Raw genomic sequence first — 23,328 nt, forward strand, 5'->3', positions numbered from 1 at the left:
GATTGCATGCACAAGGACAGCCTCTCAGTGAATTACAGCTACAGGATTTGTAGCTGATTGATAACACTGATCCCATTCACAGTGATTATCAACTGACTTTCTAAATAAAGTCTATGATGAACACATGGACCTGGAATTTACACGGAGACAAAGAATCACAAAGCTGTTTGGCTGGAAGGACCCCTGGGGATCACCTAGGCCAAACTCCTGCTCAAAGCAGCATTATTACCAGCACTAAACTGCTCAGTCCAGTTGGGTTCTGAGCATCTCCAAGGATGGAGAGTCCATCACCTCTCTGGGCAACCTGTTCCAGGATTCAAACACCTTCATAGCAAAAAATCTCTTTCTTACGTTTAAGCAGAATTTTCTGTATTTCAATCTGTGCCCGTTGCCTCCTATCCTTTCACTGGGTGCAGTCTGGGTCTGTCTTCTTTACCCTTTCCCATCAGGTATTTATGCACACTGATAAGATTCCCCCCTCAGTCGTCTTTTCTCCAGGCTGAGCAGTCCTAGCTCCTTCAGCCTTTCCTCATAGCAGAGAGGCTCCAATCTCTTAATCATCTTTGTGGCCCTTTGCTGGACTCACCTCCAGTATGCTCATGTCTCCCTCGTACTGGGGAGCCCAGGTCTGGGCTCAGCACTCCAGATGCAACCTCACCAGAAGAGAGAAATAATCACCTCCTTTGATCTGCTGTTAACACTCTTCCTAGAACAGCCTAGGATACTGCCGGCCTTCTTTACTACAAGGGCACTTTGCTGGCTCATGTTCAATCAGGATCCTCATGTCCTCCTCCACCAAGCTGCTCTCCAGCGAGTTGGTTCCCAGCCTGTGTTGGTGCCTGGGGTTATTCCTCCTCAGGATTTTGCATTTCCCTTTGTTGCACTTCTTGAGGTTCCTCTCTGCCTATTTCAGCCTGCTGAGGTCCCTGTGAGTGACAGCACAACATGTAGTCTATCAACTACTCCTCCCAGTTTTGTAAAGACCATCAAACTTTTTGTCACAATTTTCTGCAGTAAACCTTACCAAGAAAACCTATCCAACTAGGAATTGCAGTGAATAAACAAGAATAAAATATTAAGGAAGAATACTCTTAATTAATGACTGTTAATACTGCACGTGCTAAGCCAGCGTAGAGCATGGCTGTCCTGAACATTCTTTAGAATTCCACAGAAAGTCTTCAGTAAATTTTTTACATTACTGAAAAGCAGCTACAATGAACTAACAGACTCCCAACTAACTAACACCCAGAGAAGTGGGTGATAATTTCAAGTGAACTTCAGCTATGCCTTAGGGAAAAAAAAAAAACCTGCACTCACAAAGCAGAACTGAAAGTACACTCCGTTTGTATAAAAGTACACAAGCTCTCTGTACAAACGACACAGTTCCAGACATTTGCTACAAACCACAGCTTTGCAGCTCTGCGTATCAACCGTCAAATTACCCTGTGCTGGCTTAGAATCTGCTGCTTTTAAGAACATCAATGCAGGCAGGCAGACAGATTCACTATATTTCTCTCAGGGACACAGGTGTTATTCAAGCTTGTAAATGGAGAAACTTAGCAATAAAGATTAATGGTCCAATCTGGCAAGGTGATGCCGCCTTCAAATTCATTTCAATGCAAACCCAAGATAGAATAATTCCTCACAAGGTTATGTTCCAAACAATCAGCACGTGCACAGAATAAACCCACAAATCCCAGGCCTCTCTACACTGCCGCAAAATCATAGGCTAGAAAACAAGAGCCAACATTGTCCTTGCCAAATCATTTTCAACATAGCAAATCTCGTGTTTGGTTGGTTAGATTCGAACACAGAGAGAGAAAAACACGACCACTAGAATACTTTAGGCGTCTTTGGAGCAAAACTATTTTCTGAATGACAAAACTGAAGATACATATGCAACCTACCATCTCAATTCATCTGACAGGAAGTCCGCCCTCTTTATTTAGCACCTTTCAAACATAAGTGGAGAGAAGGGGCTGCAGATTAAATGGGTTACTCTGCAGTTGCAGTCTGCTCCTTACTGCCACCTGCCTCAAGGGCCTTCACTTCCCCCGTATGAGAGATGCACATTCAGTCCCATGACAGAGCACAAGCTATAGAGCTCCAGAATAGACAGAAGAAGGAAACAGACTGCTGCTGCCTAACTCTTCATCAACATATTCTGAAGGATCTTCAGGAAAGAGTACAGTTGGGAGCAAATTACATACATCGTTGTGGTGCCGCTCCCGGATGCTGCCTTTCCAAAAGACATAAGCAGGGTTCTACACTGGTGCCTTTACTGTATTGCACCTGTGCAGTAAGCACTAGTCCCGTTAGACATAGGCAGATCAAGTGCATTCTAAAAATGATCATATGACAAGACAGTAGCTGTGAAAAATATCCCCATAATACCTCTGGATGAAGCTATTTGGCTCATACAGAAGACAATATGGAGAAAAGCCCATCTTATGACAACTTTGGGGAAAGTCAGAAGTCCTATATAGCTAAAGGAGTTTGTCTTACAATTGGACACTAAAAACTGTATTACTTTACAAAAAGAGGTAACTTTTGATGATTCCATTGCTAATTGGAAGACTACCTGTCTTAAGGCTTTTGTCAGTAAAACAAACTCTCCTCCTTCTATGAGAGATGTTCATGAGATGCCTACCTTTATTGGTAGTATTATTTCTGAATTTTCATCCAGTGAAATGCCGAACTGATCTTTATTCCTTTTCAGTACTTTTTGCCATAAAAATTGTAGCGTATAACAATGGAATCTGTTTCTGTCACCAAAATAAACAAACAAATAAGTAAAAATCACAGTCGGACCCCCCTCCCTCAATTACAACTAACTAGGTTGTCAATTTTCAGCTTTGCAAGCATCTCGTTAGAGATACCGTTTAGGTCAGCATTGTTTTGTAACCTGGAACTTTGCAAATGTCTAAAATTTAATTTAATTTTGAAGTTAAATTCTGGATGCCAGAAAATGAGAAAGAGTAGTTTTGAGAGGCACAAGGAGTCTTAGGGCACAAGGAGTTTAAGTACTTGGCTCTTCTTCCAAGCTTCTGCAATTGTACTAGCTTTAAGCAGTCTGTAACAATTCTCTGTGCCTTTAGCTTTTCAATGTGTAAAAACCAGATATTTCCCCTGCTTCTCACTTATTTGACTAAAATTAATTAAAGCTTGAGGTACTTAAATACCTTTAAACAAAAGATGCTGCATAAACAGAGAAGTCTTGAGGACAGCATGATCTGCAAAAATATTTCAAATTGGCATAGTAAAGGAGAAGAAAATAAGCTTTCAGGTTGTACTATATTTGGTTGTTTCATAAAATTAGCATTTGTGATGCCAGAGATGTTAACATTTTCTGTATCTTATTTCTAAAAGTATGCATTTGCGTCTCTGTGTTAGAGATGAGAAATATTCTGTTCATTTAAGAAAACTTCCATAAATATCCAGTATCTCTCTGCAGCAGTTGCATATGCATTAAAAGCCACCCTCAAACTGATGCTGCCCACACAGTATAATTACTCATTTAATTCAGAAAAGGTACTTTAAAAGAGGGGTCAAAAGTATCTTTATATCGATAGAAATGATAGAAATTTTTAAAAAACAAGCCCTAGGAGTTAGAGCAGGCCAAAGTGTTTACAAAAAAAAAAAAAAAAAAGAGTCATATTTGACGTCATAGCCTGAGAGTTTTAACTCCTTTTTCCTTACAGATAGTCAAAGAAAACTGACTGTGACTGTGTGTGCTGGGTAGCAAAGAGAATGAGATTTCATTAACTTACATCAGACTTCAAACCCAGGATTTTTCTTTGCAAGACGTTTGAAGTTTTTATGAAGAACCATCCACGACAATAACAGTTCTGTGATCTCACAATGTTAACTCAAAATTTGCCCATTTTCATGCTTTAAACCTGGGAATTCCCAGTGCCCAGCTCTCATACGCTCCAGCAGCAGCTTCCTTCATGCTCCAAGACCCCTATTTCAGACACTGTTGGCTGGCCTCATTAGCCCTACCAGCTTTGCCTGGTGCTTGGGATACCAAAACAAAGGAGAGGCTATCAGACTGCTCTGAGGCCATGAAAGCATATTTTCCATCTACATCCCCCTCCACTTCATGAGCTTTGGAATTATGTAGAGATACACCAGCCCCCTCAGACAATCTGGCATTTGAATCACACAGGAGCGTCCCCTGCTCAGCTCAGTATGCTCCTCAGTCAACCGAGACTCATTTGACTCTGCTTACACCTCAGTGTCTACCTGTACATTGAAATGTGCATGTACCTTTTTTTTTTAAAAAAAAAAAAACTTGTGTGCATTAATGTACATGTCTTACTATTAAATCAATGTGGAGATACCTTTATCTTTAAATAACTTTATGGCACATTTCTTCCCCAACCCCCAAACATTAATCTATAGTAATTTCTTCCTGCACAAAATACCGGAGACAGAAAAACATAGGAAGAATTGCATGTTTTAAAGCTTTTGCTTGTTTTTGCTATGGTAATTACTTTGTATCCAACTATATAGAGTAAAACTAAATTAAGACTAAATGATAAAAATTGCATATGTAAAACAGCTTCCCCTCTGCATAACATGAAATTCAATCACCTGTAACTTCAAAGTAACAGGCTGGTTTTCACAATTTTCATACACTTGAACTTATATGGTAAAATAACCTGTAAATTAAATTGTCATCAAGGGAATTCCCTAAATATTCAGACTAGAGATTTGCTGCAATTTCTTATCTATGTACCTAATTAAAGTGCTCATCTGGTAAAATTGTGAAAGGTAGAGTTGTTTGTTTTTGTCCTCCCTCTTCCCCCTTTCTTATTAAAACAAAACAAAAACCTATCTCACTTCTGCTTTTCCCTGATGCTCTTTCAGGTTTGACCTTAGCGCTTTTGGCTAATGAGAAAGTGAGTAGTTGAGAGACTCTCCACCCAAATCTGAACTTTGGTATAATACTAAACAACAAAAACGTACGAACTGATACAAAATCCCTTTAGTACAGCGACATTTGATCTGTCTCAGAGATTTCTATAATTTGCTGTGGCTGCTAAGCAACAAATTCAATATAATCTGGCATATTTGAATGCACTATTCCTCCTACTGCTCTTATGACTGAAAAAAAATGCAGTTATAAAAGGCTGTTGTCACAGAGCAGTAATGCTGAGGAGAGGTCCCATGCTTCAACAGGTATCCTAATTGTAAGCAAATACGTTTTGGTTTGTCCTGCAGTAAAAATGAGGAAGTATAGAGATCCTAATGTCCTACCATATATTCTCAGAGTCACTATTGGTTGGATTGTCACGATTCCTAGAGGGATTACAATTTTGTCTAAACTATCTGGCTCGTGACAAAATCATTGGTAAAAGAAAGAAAGATAAAATAACCCCACCGGGGGTTCCCTGAAATCTACTAGCATACTGGGAATTCATCACTCCATTCAAAGACTACGCAAGTGGATACTACAATTCTAGCTGAGAAAAATCAGCTGAACACACCCACCCTTTGGTATCAACCAAAAACGCTCCCTGCCCAGATACCAGAAGCACCTCACTCCTCCCTAGAGTTCAGTTCCTATATACTACCATTGCACCAGTGCAAACAGAGACTAAAAGTCACATGTAGTTTTCATGCGGAAGTGCAGAGAAATCATAGGCTTCGGTCTTCCAATTTGCAAGTACTACAAATTCAGAAAGACAGTTTTGCAGAATCCAAAAGGGATCATCCATATCTGCGCTACTCCAACATAAAACACAAAATGAAGTGCTCTCAAAGGTGGAAAATAACCTTTCAGCTTTAGGAAGGAAAGGAACATCCAGCTTCCCTTCACATCCGTGGAGTAATTATATTAGATCTGAATCTAAAAAGAGTAATAGCAGCTTCTGGAGTACGGGCAGGGGCTTGCATTCCTACTACCAGACTTACCCTTGTATTGACTGAATACAGGACTTAATCTTGCAGTCTTAATTGGCAAAACAGTAGCAAAAACATCAGAATTGGGTAATACAGAATAGTTCTGTTTCTGCATATTTTAATATCGAATATTCAGAAATATTCTGCTGCATTCTTGATCTGTCTCATTAACTTTCTGTGCACTTGCTGTTCCTGATTATTTGCTATTAACCATTCCACTAATAGACAAACATTAGCCTGTATAACACCTCTATGGAAAATATTTCCTTTGTTTGTCCACATCACTAGGACAGATACTTTTGATTTCAACTGCAGTATATATAAAAAAAAAATAGATTGGACTGTTCAGAAAACCTTCAACAGTGTTCTTCTTTAAAATTTTAATGAACAGAGTAACAATTAAAAATTCCTTCACATACAAATAGACCTCATTCCCGCACCACTCAGAGACCCTTCCAGTTCCAGTTACAAAGTCCACTCAGAGATCCTTCCTGTTCAAATTATGTCTTCAAAAGGAAGACTTAAATGTAAAAGTGGTAAGAAAAAGACTGAGTTTGACCTCATTGTTTATGTACACAATCACAATATTAACTGCATTAATCAAAACACAGTATGTCAACAATCTTATTTGAAATACATGGTAATAAAGCAGGTTTTACTGTAGACATTCACATTCTGACTGTACCATTATCTTTGAAATATCCATCTGTTTTTTCGCCTTTGAGTGCCAGTAGCACTTTTGAAAGCTGTTAGAATTTAAATTCCCCAAAAAGGAAGTATTTATTCAGCTATAAACAGATGCAGCACATGTAGTATATAGACAGACAGTCTACTTGGATGATAGCATTGAAGAGGAACACAGATTAATAACGCGTTAAAGTGACTGTGTAACTACTATTAAGGCTACTACCAAGTAATTTCAGGCAGGCCACTACACAGCTACTAATTGGCAGTAACTTCTGGTCGCTATCAAGATGAAAATAAAAACAGAAGTGTGCCTTGTTTAAGGACACCCATTGAAGCAGTTTTAATTGTTACTCTCCAGGACGTATTTAAAGACTTTCAGAGAAAATCTTGTCTTTTTACTTTCTTTATAACATCTCTCAGCATGAAATTTATAAAATGCAGTTTTGCATAAGGGTAGGGTTTGGGGTTTGTTGGAGATTTTTTTTAAAACGTCTTTAGAGGAAAACTAAGTCTGTATAGTACCTACAAAGACAGAAGAAGATTACTGGATATTGTTACATTAAATCATAACTTCAAAATTGTAACTTAATTTCCTTTTTATAGTTTCTTATTACCCAAGTTTACATCAAAGAATGAGAAAAGGTTATTGTAGATTTGACTGATCTTCCCTTCACAGAAGCAGCATGCTATAGCCTCCTTACCGCAAATCTCATAAAGAACACTAATTCTCAGTACAGCTACTAAGAATTATTTTGGAATAGCAGAACAGAATTTCACATGTACAATGCTACAGGAGATGGTAATTGAAGTTGATATGCTCACTGACTAGTGAACTGCTCTAATTCAAATTAAATTTAACACTTCGCTGTTATTTACAGATAGATTACATTTATGACTTTTCAGCTATTACCTCTAAAGAAAACAGTTAGAATAGTCAATCAATTATCCATTAAATGGAATTAATTTTTTTAACTGAAATCTCAAAATATTGAAGTATAATTACAGATATACTTAACTATAATTTAACACAATTCACAGATGAACTAAATGTTTATCTTCAAAGCCCATCTGGACTAGAGTTCAGACTGTGAAGTTTTAGGACTAAATCTTCTCCTGGAATAACTTAATTAATTGGAGTTACACCAGCAGAAAAATATTGCCTTCGTATTATGCTGATGATAGCTCAAATTCCAAAACAGAAAAGAAAGTATTTCAGATACAGAACATGGAATACAGTTACCAACAATGCTTCCAAAAATTCAGAGAACTATAAACTCTCTTTGTGGCAGACAAGAGAGGAAATATAAAATGATTCTCTTTAAAAATGTAATTGTTTTGGTAAAGTTTAAAACTATACACATTCCAAACAGCTGGTTTCCCACTTTTCCTTCAAAGAAACCAATTAACTCTTGAATTCAAATCTTTGCACAATAAAAGGTTTTAAAATTAATTTCTTCAAATTTAGCAGTTCAACAAAATTGGAAATACTAGACCTCCCTATAACTACAATAAGGCTATCGAACACATGAACCTGCAAATACCTGACACATACTGAATCCAACACAAATCACAGAAGGTAAAGATATTTTGATCATGCTTATGACATGTTTTGAAAAGCAAATACGTTAAAAAAAACAAAGAATCTCTTGAAAATGTTCAAGGCCATTCTGATGAGCATGATTACATCCCGTATTCCATATATTTCTATTTAGGGGAAAACTATAAACTGAAAAGAATTATCATGCTTAATTCTTTTTAAGAAGCCTACCAAAAAGTAAGCTTTTTACTGCATCTAAAAGGTACTACTCAAGCCCACCTCCCCTGTACTTCTCCCCTCTTAACTCAATTCTTGTGTTTCTCAGCCACAGGATTGGGGGGGGGGGGGGAAATCTGCATCTTCATATGTAGAGTTCTGAAGACATAACTTTGATTTGCTCTTTGTGTTTTCCAATCTGATATATCAAAAGTATAGTTTCTCTACCAGAACGCTCCAGAGGAATATCTGCATTTCAGTGCCACCCCACCTCCTTTAGACCACCCTGGGTAAGATGACAATGAAAAAAAAACCAAGGACTGTTTTTACAAAATGCTTGGGGTCCAACACTACCCTACAATCAATTTCTGGTAAAGATTATTCACAAAACTCTCTTGTATGTATGTAGAAACTGTTTCCCCTTAGAGTTCTTTCTGAAAAATAGACATGTTTTAAAAGGAAAAAGAGAAAAAAGATTCTACTGAATATTTTATCTGAATGATTTCTATCTACTTATCCAACTTCATTATGTATAATTCTTAAGACTAAAGCACTGCTGTCTTTCAGTTTATTTATTTGTTTCACTAAGTGGTGAGACTTACTGAAAAACTCTCACAACCTCCTTTTGTCGATCCATTTTCTGTTTCATTTAAAAGTTTGGAAGTTTTGTCTATTTTTCTAAACTAGAAATCTAAAAAACCCACCCTTTTAGGACTGGTCCCTCAAGATGTTCAAGACCATTTTTCACTTTGATGCATCTTTGTTTCCTGAGTCTTCTTCAGATTACAGCAGATAGTTGGTATAACTGCACAGAACTTCCAGCTCTTATCCTTTGGTTTTTTAAGGTAAATACATACGCGCGCGCGTGTGTGTGTATATATTCCATTTACAGATATATACAAACATATCTATTACAGATAATATGTTGTATTAAGTATAGCATATACTTACTTATAAGCATATATGCTTAATATATAATGTATTGTATTATATACACTTTATTGTATATTATTATATTATATTTTTAAATACAATACAATTAAATACAATTATATTATTGTATATTATTATATTATTGTATATACACTTTATTGTATATATATATTGTATATTATTGTATGTTTTATATTTTTTTATATGTGTGCATATACATACACACACACTTACATAACAATAAAAATAAGGTGGATGCTTAGATACTTGAGGAATGAGTCATCTGAAACTTTGTGAAGTTCACCCAAGAAGTACGAGGAGGTAGACTCGCCCCACGCGTCAGTACAGGCTGGCAGACAAGTGGCTGAGTGGCAGTCCTGCTGAGATGGACCTGGGGGTCAGAGCAGACACCAAGCTGAATACTGGTCAGCAATGCTTTTCCATTGCAAGTAAGGTAAACAGCACACAGGGCTACATTAGGACAAACAGAACATGGAAAGTTACTATCTCCCAACTAGACAACGCACATAAATGTTGTTGTCAGTTTTGGGGCTCCCATTTCAAGAAGAACGTTAGGAAACTGGAGAGCGTCTCCCAAGATGGTCAGGGACCTAGAATACAGCCTTCGAGCAGGCTGAGCTGAGCAGGAGGCTGGACCACACACCCTGCAGAGGTCCCTTCTAGCCATCAGTTCTAGGATTTTATGAAAAGACTTTAAATTCACTAGGGATTAAAAGAAGAGTAGATGGAAGAAGATACAGGAAAATGAACCTGATTTTCCTAGTACTATGATAATTATTTAAGAATTATCGGACTATTTCCCATAGAAAAGTAGTATTCAATGTAAAATGAAATGGGAAGGAAGTTTGGAATTGCCACCAATAAATTGCATCCTTTCACCTGAAGCTTGTAACACACAAAGAAACGGTCTAACCTAAACCAATGCTGATGCTATGACGTTAAAATCTGAAACCCTCAAACCATCCAGCTTCCGCAGTCCACTTATTTTTAAGAAAAACCTGATCCTTTTGAAATCAACAGCAAAACTTTCAAGATATCAGAAGCGCAGCAAAAGATTTGAAGAGAATTCTTGGCAAAGTTTTGCATAAAATGATAGTGAATATTTAAGGCAATAATTTAATAAACACTTTTTAAGGAGCACAGAGAGAATTCCTGCAGCTTCTTCCCCCATCCTCCTACTCCAGCCATGCAGGTACAACTGTTTGAGAAACAGATCATAAAATTATTCCAGGTTAAAAGTAATCCAGCAAACAAAAAACAACAAAACTTTGAATGAGTACCTTAATCCAGTTTGTTATAAAGCCATACAACTGCAGGCCAAACGAAGGCAAGAACTATCAGCAGGTGCTGCTTAATGAAATTGCTACCACAAGAAATTCTTAACAATTTACATTCTTACATGGACATTTCTGAATTGGCTGAGCCTACAGAAAATATCACGTTTAAAATCTCTTGCTTTTTAAAATACAGAAATACAAGAAATGCAAAGACAGGGGTTCGTGCCTCAAGTTCAGAGTGTTAACAATGTAAGAATTTTATACAAGATGATATTAGCCTAAGAACTCCAGTTAGTCATGTCTGAGATTGTATAACGTTCTTGAAACCTGACATTACTGAGGCTTTGCGCAGATTGTTAGCTTGTTCACCCAAACATACTATATGGCACTGAAGCCTCATACAGACGCTTAAATAAGCGGCCTCACGAAATCTTGTGTTGCTATCTTTGAGAGCAAAGAGCACCTGCTAGAAGGCAAGATGAGAACCTGGCGGATATTCTACGATTATAGGATGAATGACAATGTCTAACAAGATATTAATCTGACCATCTAGACGTTCCTATGAATACAACAAATATGGCTCATAAAGAAGCTCTAGTAATACGTACATGCTTTTCAGATCTGCCAGTGAGGGAGAAAGTGAAAATCAGTGTTTATATCGAGCTGTAGCAGAGCGACTGAAACACAATGTGTGCTGAACAGGACAACAACAAAATATGATTATTCTCTATTCACATTTTGATAAATTATAGCTATTTAACTAAAATGACAAACCCTGAACAAAGAGACCTTTAGGTTTTCATACTCATTGAGGGAAACTTCCCAGCTACTTACTATTAACTATTTAAGTGAATTTTCCAACTATTGCTGGCTATACTAAAGATGCAGTACACGAACTTCTCCAATGCTAATCAAACTTACCGAGAATAATTAGTCCAGTATATGGGAAAGTTTAGCCCCTATTCTACACGTTTGGAGGACGATGGCCATAGCAGAAATAGCACACCTAGAAAGTACAAGTTCTTGAGGAGTTTTGCATACGGTATGCCTATCCACCACATTAATACATACCAGACACTTGGTCATAATGTATGCATTGCCACATCGGAGAGATGTAGGGCCAGATTATTTTCCTTCTCACCACAATATCACTAAACCACGTAACTCTGCTATTCAGGCTGCGTACCAGGAACAGGATCTATGTTCCAAAGAATCACACACACAATCACACAGAATGGTTGAGGTTGGAAGGGACCTCTGGAGATCATCTCGTCCAACCTCCCTGTTCAAGCAGGGTCTTCTACAGCATATTTCTCAGGATCACATCCAGACGGGGTTTAAATATCTCCAGGGAAGGAGACTCCACTACCTCTCTGGGCAACTTGTTCCAATGCTCTGTCACCCTCTCAGGAGAGAATTTTTTTCTCAGGTTCAGATGGAACTTCCTGCACTTCAGTTTCTGCCCATTGCCTCTTGTCCTGTCGCTGGGCACCATGGAGAAGACACTGGCCTCATCCTCTTGATACCCTCCCTTCAGATACTTGCACACATTGAGGAGATCCCCTCTCAATCTTCTCTTCTCCAGGCTGAACAGGCCCAGCTCTCGCAAGCCTTTCTTCAGAGGAGACATGCTCCAGCCCTCTAATCATCTTGGTAGCCCTCCGCTGGACTCTCTCCAGGAGTGCCAAGTCTCTCTTGGACTGGGGAGCCCAGAACTGGACACAGGACTCCAGGTGAGGCCTCACCAGGGCTGAGGAGAGGGGAAGGATCAACCTCCCCCTCAACCCTCAACCTGCTGCCAACACTCTGCCTAATGCACCCCAGGATCCCATTGGCCTTCTTGGCCACAAGGGCACATTGCTGGCTTACGGTTAACTCGTCCACCAGGACACCCAGGTCCTTCTCGGCAGAGCTGCTTTCCAGCAGGTCAGCCCCCAGAATATGCATCTATATTACAGACATGTTATTACTAATACATATTCAGAGACCAATATATTGCCAAATGGGGGGTGTAGGCCAAAGTAGTTTCACCTCTTCAGATGAAACTTAAGACTGATACTAACATACCAGTCACCTCAGATTTTGGAATATCAGCTTTTGTATCTTTAAGAAAGCCTGAAAGTGGCATTCTTTTGCTCAGCAACAGCATACTTAAGCAGGAGTCCCATATTGCGATCCAATTCCGATTTCATCAACAAAAGACAACTTGTCATACAACTGACACACAGAAATTGAAAAAGGAGTAATAGTGGTGGGGGAAAATTGTTAAAGTCTGTACTTTTCAGAAAAGTTCTTAATGTTGATTTTCTTCAAAATACATGGACATAAGTTTAATATTAAGAATAAGCGCGGCTTCAAGAAAAATTGACACTCCAGACCTTGAATATGACCCAACTTTCTACTTCTGAGTTATTAAGTTTGCAATACTAATGGTTGGTTTACAGAAGAACTGAGGAATGTAATGTAAGAAGCTAATGCACACATTTAGAGCCATATACTCTTTGCTTCTCTCTGATAGTAGTAAATGCTAGTTATGATGATGATCTTTATAATATGCAAACATGTCCACTGAGACTATTTAAAGTTTTAGCTAGTAGCGGCCTTGGAGAGAGTCAAACTGGATGCAATTCACTCAACTGCCCAAAGCAGTAGCTAACTATATTTTAATCGATAAACTTCTCTCTCTGAAGTATCCATTACTCATAGAATATATTTTTAAAAAGTCCTAACAGCTGCAAAAATAGAAAACCGTATCAGCAATACGTTTACTTTCTAAATATGTACTAATTACATATTTAAGTGTTACTAATATCCAAAGTCATTGAAAGTTGATCATAGCAACTGACTTTAAGGCACTAGATTCTAATTACATCCATATAACAAAAAATAAAGCATTTTAACAGAAGGAATAGGATTTCTAACCAGTAATTAGCATTTTGCCCAGATAATCCAGAAATCAAATTAAGTTGTAATGTTAGATTTTTAAATAGATTGGCATGTCACTAAATATATTAAATCTTATCTCAAAAGTTTGCATAATTCCAACAAAAATTAACACACTACAGTGAGACCACTATGTGTCAGCTTTAATTCTTCATAAAGAAAATTTTAGAAAATCTCTCTGAAAAACAATATTACTATTCTCATTATATTCAACTGTTCTGCGCTCCGTCTTCTGCATCCTAGAATGTCTGATCCTTTTAAAGGGATCTAATTCTTTGCATGCTGAACAAAACATGCATTCACAGTCTTATAGAGAGAAAATATCTCCTCATTACTACAGTCTTACAGGAGTAAGGTCCTGACACAAGGTATTTTGGTCTAAAGAGTATCTTGTGAAGCACAGGTGAATTGAGCTTCTTCACAATGCTTTCAACAGCAACATCCAAAGGGTTCCTCATGTTCTAATATGAAATCAAAAGCATCTGTCATTTTTTATGCAACTCAAACTTAGTGCTAGCTGAGTACTTTAAAAAGAAGGCTAACAGATGTGTCTTGAGATCTAAATGGTCATTAATGTCCTAAAAATTAACACAAATTGCTAACCTGCAAAAAATGGTGTAAAGATAAGTTGCAAGTCATAACAAACACATGAAAAGCTTAGTATTGCAAGTCAGACTCTTGGAGAAGCAGAGAAATCAAAATTAAAAACTACTAACGGTGCACATTCGTGAAGTGTCACAATGTGAGCTTATAAATTCCTGGAAAAAGAGGGATAAACGGGTAGAGAAGAATCAGCCCTTGAACGTCCTTCCCAGCACTCCAGAAGATACCATCAAGCAGAGCCCTTAGCTCTCACATGTTTCAGAATAAAAACTGACCAATAGCCAGAACAGTAAATTAACATTCAGTATGTTTTAAGACTGTATTATACAATTTCTATGGTTTTCTTTTTAATTTTTCCTTTTTAAAATCATATCTATAACTCTTTACTTAACAACATTATTCTCTTCCAAAAAAAAAAAAAAAACATTTTCTTTAATGATATACAAGGATTCAAAGGAAAAAAAAGATTGATATCAGGTACTCCGTTCCTCTATGTAAAGGAGCTCACCATAATCAAGGATGGACCATAACAGTCATGCTCAGAAATCACCTTTGCTAGTGAATGCCCCCTACGCAAGCAGAGGGCTAGGGGAAAGATTTCTGAAAATACTCAGAGGCCGAAGATGACTCGCTTAGATTGCTTCTGTACAGGAACAGCTTTGCTATTCAATGCATTCCCTACAACAATGAAAGATAGGACTAAGGGACTACTTATACGATGGGGCAAGAGTCTGAAAGTATTTGAAGTACCAAGTTTTTTTCTCTGCCCACAGATTAATCTACCTGAAACCTCCTACAAAATACCACTTTAGGACAACGCTAGTTATTAAGCCGCCTGTCTACTCAGGGAATACGCCAAGGTCTAGGCAAAGAATGAGTTCAGTTGTTGCCAGAAATTCAGAGTTAAAAAAAATTTTAGACCTATGAAAGTAGATACATTCATCAAGAAGTCCCATCACTGGAGCATGCTGCTCCTCCACAAGGCAGCTGTATAACATGCCATCCTGTGTTAAACAAACCAATAGAAACTCAGATGGTCCACAATGTTCAAGAGGATAGTATTTTCAAAACAGTGATCAGCTCTCTAATGAAAAGCAGATAGTAAACTTGTCAGGAATCTGGAGTTTACGAGAAGACAGTCTATAAATACACTTGAGCTTCAATATATTCATCTAATATATTAGAGCAGTGGATGCTGTTTGCCTTGACTTTAGTATGGCTTTTAACACTGTCTCCCATAACATCGCCACAGAGAAGCTGATACAGTGCGGGCTACATAAGCAAGCCATCAGTAAGGCAGACTGATGAACTGCCAGGCTCAGCGGGTTGAGATCAGCAGCATGACGTCCAGCTGGAGGCCAGCCACTAGTGGTGTCCCCCGTGGGTCAATACTACAGCCAACACTGCTCAACTTCATTAATGACTTGCACGATGGGACTGAGCGCACCCTCAGCAAGCTCACAGATGACACAAAACTGGAAGGAGGGTCTGATACACCAGGTGGTTGTGCTGCTATTCAGGGGGACCTCGACACATTGGAGAAAGAGGCAGGGAGGAACCTCATGAAGTTCAGCAAAGGAAAATGCAAAATCCTGTGTCCGAAGAGCAATAACCTCACGTACCAGCACAGGCTGGGAGCCAACTGGCTGGGGAGCAGCTCTGCAGAGAAGGACCTGCAGGTCCTGGTGGACAACAAGGTGAACATGAGTTAGCCATGTGCCCTTACGGCAAGCGAGGCCAACAGGCCAGCAGGGAGAGAGAGGTGATCCCTCCCCTCTACTCAGCACTGGTGAGGCCACACCTGGAGTGCTGGGTCCAGATCTGGGCTCCCCAGCACACAACAGACACGGGCATGCTGGAACGAGTGCAGTCAAGGGCCACAATGACAATTAAGGGACTGGAGCATCTCTCCTATGAGGAAAGGCTGAGGGAGCCGAGACTGTTCAGCCTGGAGAAGAGAAGGGACAGGGTCGGGGGGGATCTTATCAATGAGCATGAATGGATGGGAGGGTATCAAGAGGATGGGCCAGACACTTCTCAGTGGTGCCCAGTGAAAGGACAAGAGGCAATAGGCACGAACGGAAACACAGAAAAATTCCATTTGAACACAAGAAAACCCTTCTCCACCATGAGGGTGGTTGAACACTGGAACAAGCTGCCCAGAGGAGAGGTGGAGTCTCCATCCTTGGAGACATTCAAGACCTGAATGGTTGCTGGGCATCCTGCTCTAGCTGACACTATTCGAGCAGGGGGGTTGGATATCCAGAGGCCCCTTCCAAACCCAACTATTCTGTGATTCAGAAATCTAAGCAGCTTATAAAAACAAATAGGATAGATCTTAAGAATCAGTCCCACCTATTTCAACTGCAATAGAGAGTTTGGCATATGGGTCATCAGGTAAGGTCTGAGGAGCCGTAAGACTTCCTTTTCTCCTTCAAGGTAATATCACTACCACCAAGTATTTTATGATCACTGCTGGTGCTGTAAAGATTTAAATAATTAAGCCCCACTCTGAACTTTCCTGCAGATCAGATAGATCACTACACAGAACAATCACAAACCAATCCTGAGTTTGAAGAAATGAAAATTCCTCTTCCTAGAATAAAAATAATGCGCTTATTTGTAGCGTAGCTTCAAGTCAGGAACATAATGAATGCTACAATTCTTCTCCAAATAGAAAAAATAGTATGAACAGAAATCTTTTCTTTTGATTGTTAATAAAAAATTCCTCCCCTTTCCAAGACAAAGATATAAAACCATTTCCCCGTGAGAGGGCCTTTTTTTATTGTTGGAAGTAGAACAGACAAAAGTAGCGCTAGACAGACTAACAGTGGATAATAAACCCCAGTATCTGACTTCCACTTTTGGAAAAGGCATAACTAGTGGAAAGGATGTTTTTGGACTGAATTGCACAGAATCTCTTGCTGTATCGTGAAACTGAAAGGTAAATTCCCTGAAAGTTCATTCCCATGAAAAAAATGTCAGCCCCATCGCAACTCTGATTTTTCTGATCGACCACTCAGACTAGCTAGAACCAAAGAATATATTCAATTGTCTTGACCGAGGACATGGACAGTACGGTTTCAAGTTGATAGCCACATTTAAAATTCCAGAGGGTAAGAGATGGTCTTGAATCTTCAAGACTATGGAATAATGTCAGTTCACTCAGTAGATAATACCATTCTTCAGCTGCAGTCCAGATCCACACATGACTGAATTCTTGTACATGTATTTTCACAAGAGCAAATTCAGATCAAGCTGCAGTGGCAAAAACATCCATTACCACCTGTACAGCAGCCTAGCCTGCTATGAAGACCACAGAATCACAGAACGTCTGATGTTGGAAGGGACCTCTACAGATCATCTAGTCCAAACCCCTTGCTCAAAGCAGGGTCAGCTATAGCAGGTTGCTCAGGGTATTAAGACGTAATAGATATCACTATCTTATATCACGAGCGGAGACTGACGTTTGCCACACAGGGTAGCTAGGAAGTACAGATATAAGATTTCCTCCACACACATACTACACAATTTTTGAAAAGCCCTTGTCTCTGAGGAGAAGATTCCAAAAAAGAGCATCTATGACAAACTCCATTGCTGATGTGATTATTTGTGGTCATATTCTCAATCCTCATAAGATTCTTGACTGAACAGTGGATTACAATTTTAAGAGTTTGGTAATCACTGCCTTATCACAATTTATTTTTTCTCCTTTAATATCAGGAAAAAAAAAAATCAGAGTTGGCTCAGTGCAAAAGACCTCAAACTTATTTGAGGGACTTGGTAATATCTCTCTAAGCATTTATGCACACGCATTCAGTGGCTAGTGGCTGAATAAAATTTAACAAGTTAAGCATTTCTTTCTTTACTGAAAAGCTGACTCGATGTACTATTTTTACAAGAGCTGGTTCAACTACTTCAACGGAAATTCACATACGCGATCTCGTAAAAGTACTTCTTATTTTCCTGTGGAGTTTTCAGAATTACTTGAAGGCCTGTGCCAAAATCACTGCAGAGGGTGCCGATGAGAACCTTTTGTGGAAAGTTTCTCAGCTACCACAATGGTTCTTCAACAGTGATGCTACTTATCTGTTACATCTGATCTGGCAATTTATTTTGAGCCACAACATCTTGAATGTTCTTGAAGATTCTGGGCCCTCAAAACAGAAACAGTATCATGTTCTAGAAATATAGTTGACAAACTTGATTTTGGTAAGTCTTGAGTCATTCCTTTAGAGACGGCAGTTAGGTGCTGCGGGGTAAGCAGCACAGTACTTGGCACGAGCATTACCAGTACAAACAAGTACCTCAGTGTCTATTATTCTTCCAATTTTCCATAACCTGATCATGTATTATGCAGTGCTGACACTAAATGACAGGATTAATGCAAAGTCAGACTCTCCCTCGGAAAGGACCCATACGGGAAGCTTGCTGGATTGGTCTAACAAGGTTTCTCCTAAAACACGGATTTTCATCCATGATTTGTGTTCAGACTGGCCACCTCCATGCTTACAAGTCATTACCGTAGTCAACATACAATGACTTCAGTTTCTCTTATTCTCCCACTAACTTCAGCTGCCTTACTTTGTGTAAAACAGTTAACTGGGGCAAACATACAGACAATGACTCCCAGGGCCAGAAAATGCAAAATTTGCTACAGAAATAGAAGACTTGGAACACCTCAATCAAAGGAATATTTATTTATTTGAACAGTCATCTCTGCTGAGAAAGAGTAAAGTTCAAATCATTGGTTTGAAAAAAACAAAGCGAGGACTTTAAGCTAAGTACTGTGTATTCAAGGAAAATAGCCTAGCATTTGATGACAGAAAACACATACAGAGATAAAAACATATATTGGAGTGTAAGTAGGGAGAAACATTTTTCTCATTTTCTCCTTTTCTTGCAAAAAGGTATGGCTTCAACAAATTGACATTTTCTGAATGTAACCTTTCTTTTGTATTTGCTATTGTAGAGCATAAATTCACATCTATTTCATAACTTCTAATTGCTCATTTCTTAGATCTGTTCTTCTTCATTTCCTTAGCTAACTAATTCCAATCTTTTCAATCCCTTGAAAGCCTTGTCCTATCCTTTGTCTCAAACTCGCTACAATACTGGGATTTTTTGACCAATAACAAACCTTGAGTACCAGATACAAATTAAGAAACTTGTATAGAATACTAAGGTGTAATCAGAAGTGACTGAAAAAAATGAATACATTGAGTAACTGCTATCTATCTCAGCTCTCTGCAGTGACGGTCATGTTCTCATTATATTACTACTGTTTTGGTAGAATCTTTTAAGACATACAAACAGTGTCTTATTTTTCGCCTCCATAACCGTTTTGCATATATCAACATTCAGTTTTAACTTTCACCTTATCGTCCTTTCACCTGGCTTACTTAGATTTCTCTTTTGACTTTCCCAGTATTTCTGAATTTGATTAAACAAGTTTGAATCCTCAGTAAATGTTGCTACTTTACAAATCACAGAATCACAGATGATTCAAAAAATCACCTTCTACAGATGAGTAAGATAAAATACTACACAGCTCCTGATTTAAGATAAAACCTTAAGCCTAATGGAGCTTAACATTTATTTCTGTTATTTCCTCACAAGGATTTTGTTATCTGTGGCAATACTTTACCTCTCACCTCATGGCTTCTTTATTTAATTGCCAGCTGTGAGGAATCTTCACATACATCTTTAAAAATTTAGATATATAAATGATTAGAACTGCATCTGCTATGCTATTATTGCAGTCAAAGACCCTAGCAGATTAATAAGGCACCATTTTCCTTGTCAAAGCAGTAAATTACACTAGTACTACTAGCTAGTACTACAAAGTCTGCCATTAGTCTCTGTTGTCACAGTATATTTCTGAATAAAAGCAGTTGCAGCTGTAGAGGGGCGAGTATTATGTGTGTAGGTTTATTTTTTTAAGAGCACTCAGGCTCACTTCAACAATTTTTAGACCTGTTTCCTAGGCAAACAGAAGGTATGAGATCACTTGCAGAATACTTGTCAAAAGTTCCTCTTTAAAAACCTTAATTCTATCAACCAATTTCTCCCAAATTTGACTCAAGTACGTCAAAGTTCTCCAAATTTGCGAAAAAGAGAGCCCAGACAGAGAAGAGACACTATTAACACTCGTAATAAGTGAATACAGCTTACTAGACAGCAGGAAAAAAGGAAAGAAACAATACAAATTCCCTGGCTATAGGCAATTTTTGAATAGAATTTAATACCTTTTATTATATGTCCAAAAAAAGAAGGATTGATAATAGATTCGTCTTTTCTAACATGTTTTAAGTGTAAGATAATTACTATACTCTTAATAAGCTACTTCTGTATGGATTCTGCGATGTCTGAAGATTAAAGTCATGTTGCAACCACATTATCTAATTAACACCCAGTCAAGAGCAAGGCATAAACTCAAACTATGCATTATTTCTGCTATTCATTAAGTAATTTGTTAAAATGTAAGTACGTTTCCTATTCTCTAGTTCTTTGTTATAATAAATTAGCTTACATACACATCAAACTAGCAAAAGCAAGCTAGCATTTCATTCAGCTTCCCCATTAAAATAAGCTTCTATATCAATAAATCTATTTTTAGAAATGTATACACTTTTATTTATATTTTCTGCGTCATTTGAAATAAGTATGATGGTCTAGATAGCTGCGTTTAAGACCTATCCCATATCTGTCTTCTTTGAAACCAAGTCTTGTAAACATGAAATTTATAGGCTGTAATCAGTGTTAGACATCAGGATCCCTCCCAAATACCCAGAGCCAGATACACTGAAAGACAGAACTCCTATTGCAATCTGGTGCCTTGGTATCTTTGAGAATCTGGGCCACAGTCCCAAGAAAACCCACAAAACTGGAAAAAAAGTATTATCATCCTTGCAGCAGTCACAGGCTCTAAGGTGGTAAAAAAGGCAGAGCATGAGTTATAAAAAGTGTTTCATTCTCCTAACTAAAATTAAATAGAATACATTAAGATGCATCAGACACACACATGCAAAAGGATACAAAGTCCAATCCAAATGCAGTAACAGTAACCTGATAAGACTTCCATCACAATACCTTTTCTCAGCAGCCAAAAAACATAAGAATAATAAAAAAAAAAAACCTCATTTTCTTCCTACCTGGGTGCTTCCCATAGACAACAGAGCCTCATATTTTCGTTCAATCCTCTGCTTGATGAGTATATGAGAAATTTTTTTCCAACTCTAGATTTACAGATCTGAGTAGATAAGTAAGTTCATATGCACGTGGGCTGATAGTACTTTAAGAATGTTACAAAAATTATAGAAAAAAAGAACAGGATCATAAGTAGCACCTGCTACAGGGAAGAGAAAACAGCAGAAAACACAAGGAATGAGATAAAAAGCACATCCACCATGGAAAGACAGAAAAAGAGCTGTAAAACAGCCAATAAACGGAAAGGACAGAACATATTAAGAAAATAGGAAACAGACTTCATTATCTATTATAAGGAAGAAAATAGTACAACGAAGGAAATCTATTAAATTTTAACATCTCACTATCTATTTTTTACCCCAAATTTTTAAGGAAATTAGGCTTATATAGGAAGTGTTAGGTTGGGGTGTTCCCCCATAGCTTTGAACCTGTTGGCTGATTTCAGTCGAACTTGACAGCAGGGCAGAGATCTCAAAGAAATCGCCAAAGAAAATATTAAGTTCATGAAATCAAGATGCTATGAGTGTCCTGGCTGAGAGAAAGGCTGCAGCATGCATTAAGATGTTAGATGATCCACAAAAGGAGAAGAACATATATGTTCCAAGCAGGAAAAAAAAAATCCATTAACACTTGCAATCATCCATGAGATTTTTAAAAAAAAAAGAAAAAAAAGAAGTAAGAAGCCAAGGCTTCAGACTTCCTATGTTCAAGGAACTAACTACTCTTTTAAAATAGTTCTTCTTTCTTCACCTGGGTGGTACTTGATATAGTATTCACCACCAGGAGTAGTAACAAACAAGTGCCAAATAGCCCTTTTTATATGCAAAAGGGCTGTATAAAGGAAAGTGATTTTTATCTCCCTTTGACTCTTACTTTCATTTCTCCAAAGTGACTGCAAGGAGAAACAGCAGTGGAAAAGCTGGATGGAAAGAAAAGCCAGGAATCCCAAATTATCTGCCACTCATTACTTCATGCTGTTTCATTCAGAATAGGTTTCATCTTTATGCAAAACATATGTTTTCTAGTCCCTGATTAAAAGGAAACAACATACTTGCAGTGCATAAGGATCAATGAGAAGATTTTTTAAAAAGCTGTATCAGTCTTTTGATTTGCTTGATATCAAGCAACCCTTTCCTAAATTCACAAGTATTCACTTAATATCTGCTGTGTTAAAATATCTAGATACAAATGGCAAGCAGTAATTCCACAGTTTTTTTTCAATAAAAACTAGATTTTAGACAATCTATGTATAGTACCCATCTATACTTTTCTTTTTCCTAATTAAAGCACAGTCAACTCAGTATTTCATACTAAGAAATTACAGCTGAATGCTTGGAAAAAGTTAATCTTGTCTACAGTTTAAGCAAATAGAAGTTTTATTCAGTGAAGTACTGTCTGACTTCTTCCAGGCTTACTTATATACTACCCTGATGGTAAGAGAAAGGCAACTAATTTAAACCAGCAAGCGACTCCCATAGGCTGTACAATGACAGCATCTAGAACCTCATATGATCAAATTTTACTCACAAGCAATGTAGGATATCTGGACATGATACAGTTTAACATACGTAAGAAAACTATCAAGCTCTGTCAACTGAACATTGCGATTCAAGGATAACAAAGCACAATCAAGACATTAAATTAATCACTCTCAACACAATTCTCAAAATAAAACATTATCGACTGGTTGCACAAACAGATCTTGAAATATTTCACTTTTTCGGAAGCGCACCTTGCAACTTCAGACAACACCCAGAAGCTGCAAATCAAGAAGAAAATAAGGAATGCAGTCAATATGGTATCAGCTAACAATTACCAGCAACAAACGAATCAACTACAGTGAAAGATCCACTTTTGATATTAATAAAGCTATGATTCATGTGAAGTTTCATACAGCTTACCTCATTTACACATTCATCATCCATGTATTTTGGATAAAAAGGCAACTCATAATACCATCCGAAATACTAGTCAAACACAGCATACTTCAGCTGA

At 37.9% G+C, this 23,328-nt stretch overlaps 1 protein-coding gene across 8 annotated transcripts in view; it reads right to left on the minus strand.

Annotated features, from left to right (window-relative positions):
• The window catches only part of WASF1 (WASP family member 1), a 92,178-nt gene that overhangs the window by 66,421 nt on the left and 2,429 nt on the right, over window positions 1–23,328 (minus strand). For 2 of the 8 annotated variants that reach the window (XM_068938009.1, XM_068938008.1), the window contains exon 1: window positions 9,515–9,531. The exons of 5 other annotated variants lie outside the window; for them this stretch is intronic. In XM_068938009.1, coding sequence (XP_068794110.1) covers window positions 9,515–9,516 — 2 coding nt within the window. In that variant the 5' untranslated portion in view covers window positions 9,517–9,531. Of the gene's footprint in view, window positions 1–586; window positions 605–9,514; window positions 9,532–23,328 lie in introns of those variants that run through there. One more of the 8 variants, XM_068938015.1, reaches the window with a different exon arrangement.

The sequence above is a fragment of the Struthio camelus genome, chromosome 3, assembly GCF_040807025.1.
Source record: "Struthio camelus isolate bStrCam1 chromosome 3, bStrCam1.hap1, whole genome shotgun sequence".
In the NCBI taxonomy this organism is placed as follows: domain Eukaryota; kingdom Metazoa; phylum Chordata; class Aves; order Struthioniformes; family Struthionidae; genus Struthio; species Struthio camelus.